General features: G+C 39.0%; 1 protein-coding gene across 1 annotated transcript in view; it reads right to left on the reverse strand.

The window, feature by feature from the left end:
- Nucleotides 1-2,524, reverse strand: part of Ccz1 (CCZ1 homolog, vacuolar protein trafficking and biogenesis associated) — a 30,664-nt gene that overhangs the window by 25,029 nt on the left and 3,111 nt on the right. Inside the window, exons 3-5 of the mRNA XM_031391194.1 lie at nucleotides 2,458-2,523; nucleotides 2,070-2,117; nucleotides 490-573 (exon numbers count right to left, since the gene is read on the reverse strand). Coding sequence (XP_031247054.1) covers nucleotides 490-573; nucleotides 2,070-2,117; nucleotides 2,458-2,523 — 198 coding nt within the window. The remainder of the gene's footprint in view (nucleotides 1-489; nucleotides 574-2,069; nucleotides 2,118-2,457; nucleotide 2,524) is intronic.

Below are 2,524 nucleotides of genomic sequence, written 5' to 3' on the forward strand. Positions count from 1 at the left end.
AGTATACAGCTAATATGTTTGGAGTTATTTAAAATTTATATTGAGAGAAATGTATTTTCACTATTGCTCTAGATGAATATCTACATAAGACTGTTAAATTGATTGTTGTTTTATATTAAACAACTTTTATAATACTTATTTTTATTGTTATAATATTTTGTAAATTTTAAGGAATATGACAAAAAAGATATTGTAGGCCCTGAAGGGGGGTCTATAGGAGGAGCAGTGTACAAAAGGGAAACAATAATGTGATTCAATTCTATTTAATTAAAATATGTTTTTAAATGTTAACAAATTCAGACAAATTGAAGTCATGTAACTTTTCTCATCATAATGTAATAAAAGTTTAAAAAAATTTAAATAAGATAATAAAATAATACAGTACAAGAAGAAAAAAAAAAGTGTTCAGCCACTGACTCCTATTATCATCTTTACTGATATTTCTCTCAAAGTACTACTAAAGTTATAAATAAAATTCAGGACACTTACCCGATGGAAGAATTTCTCTAATCTTTCTTTTAGGAGCTTGACACCTCCATCTTCCATGGCTTTCAGAAACGTCCCATTGAAAAGCTAATGGTGTAAAACATTGTAGAAAATGACATCAATGTCCTGTGCTGCTCGATGTAACAGGCTCCTCTATTTTACCTTTAATGAGGCTCATTAACACCCCCAGGTATATTAAGCAGAGGAAGTATTTGTAAGAAAGAAATTGTGTAAAATTACATATAACTTATTAAACAATACACTAAGGGATAGACACCAGCATTTTTATAAGGCCACTTAATAATTCTGCCCATCTTTCTGCTTATCTGTTTGTTTTTGAGAGTACAGGACTTCTATGTTGCCCAGGAGGCTGGGCTCAAACTCAAAAGTCATTCTCTCACCTCAACTACCTGAACAGCTGGAGCTAGAGACCTCACCTGAGCCTGAGCTCTCTGGAAGAACAATACAGGCTCTTAACCACAAAGCCATCTCTCTGGCACCATAAGTACATTAAAAAATAAAATACAAATGTTAAAAGTGGGGATGTAGCTACAAATAGAGAGAATTTGCCTAGGCTTAATCCCAAGTACCTCAAAAGAGTAAAGAATACGTTCAGATCCAGGCATGGTAGCACACACCTGTAACCTCAGCACTTGGGGTCAGCCTGGTCTATGGCGAGAAACCTTGTCTCAGAAAGAAAAACAGAACAAAACTGTTTGTATACATTCACAAACTTCTCCTGAGATGAAGTGGCTAGCCCCTGATTTTAAAGAGAATGCAGGCCCCGTCAGATCCTGCAGGCCCCGTCAGATCCTGCATGTCCTTCACCAGTGTTCAGCCAGCTTAAGTACAGGCATCATCCTCAGCAAACAAACATCTCCTTGCAAGAGATGGAGACCATTACAGAAAACCATGGCTGATCAAAACGCAAAGAAAAAGTGATTCTGTGATACAACTGATACAACTGCAACTCAGTTCCTGTACCTAAGGCTCAAGAGCACATCAGAGGAGGAGGCAGGAATCTGAGTCTAGGGGCCAGAGGAATAGGGAGTTTGCTATGAGACTGCATCTCCTAAAAATGTCAGAGAAGTTATACCCATGAATTCTCATCACCATGGCTGCCCAAACAAGATCTGAACAAGGATCACACCACAGTCATGTTAACACGGGAGAGAGAAATTTCATGGGGCTCAACCCTGGATTAAAGACTATGGGAAACAAGAAATGTGGAGAGTGGGATACACGACCTTCCCTACCAAGTGTTATCCAATATCAAGTGGGCAGCTCTGAACGCATGCATACAGGGAACGTCATATGGACTGAGCAGGTTATATAGAGTTAGACACACACACACACACACACACATATAGATTCATACATACTTAGGATTTTAAAAAAAGAGGCCATGAGAGAATGGGGGAGGGGCACATGGGAGGATGTGGAAGGTCAAAAGAGAAGGAGAAAACAATGTAATTATATTTTAATTTTTAAAAAAATTAAAGTTGTTTAAAAAGAGCACACTTGTACTATGTGTCCTCCCTGAGGCTCTCACAGTGAGGCCCAGGCCTGGAATGCAGGCTTACCTTGTACATGCTGTAGCACTGCTGCAGCACTGAGCTGTACACCTTGTCCTACAAACAAGAAAACAGCACGCATCTCACCGGATCCCAGGGCACAGCAACAGGACCACTCTTGGCAAAGGCACATGATTACTATAAACTTGGTCCTACGGTAGCTGTACGCTGAAATCATAGGCATTTAAATCCATATTTACAAACAAAAAACCTCTTTTAGAAGAGTGTTACGCACAGATGGCCAGTGGAAGGTATTAATAAGACAAGCACTGAAGTATTTTTAGAGGGTTATGTGAAAGTAAGCAATAAACATAAAACCTTTCTATGAAGCCCAAGAAGGTTCCTAAAAGCCTTCCAGGAGCACCCTAAGAGCATGGGATAAGAAACCGCACATTACCAACAGTTCCTCCTCTTGGTACTCCACTACTGCCTTGCCATCTTTACTTTGCTTTTCGATGATAGGA

Source organism: Mastomys coucha, unplaced genomic scaffold, assembly GCF_008632895.1.
Source record: "Mastomys coucha isolate ucsf_1 unplaced genomic scaffold, UCSF_Mcou_1 pScaffold22, whole genome shotgun sequence".
In the NCBI taxonomy this organism is placed as follows: domain Eukaryota; kingdom Metazoa; phylum Chordata; class Mammalia; order Rodentia; family Muridae; genus Mastomys; species Mastomys coucha.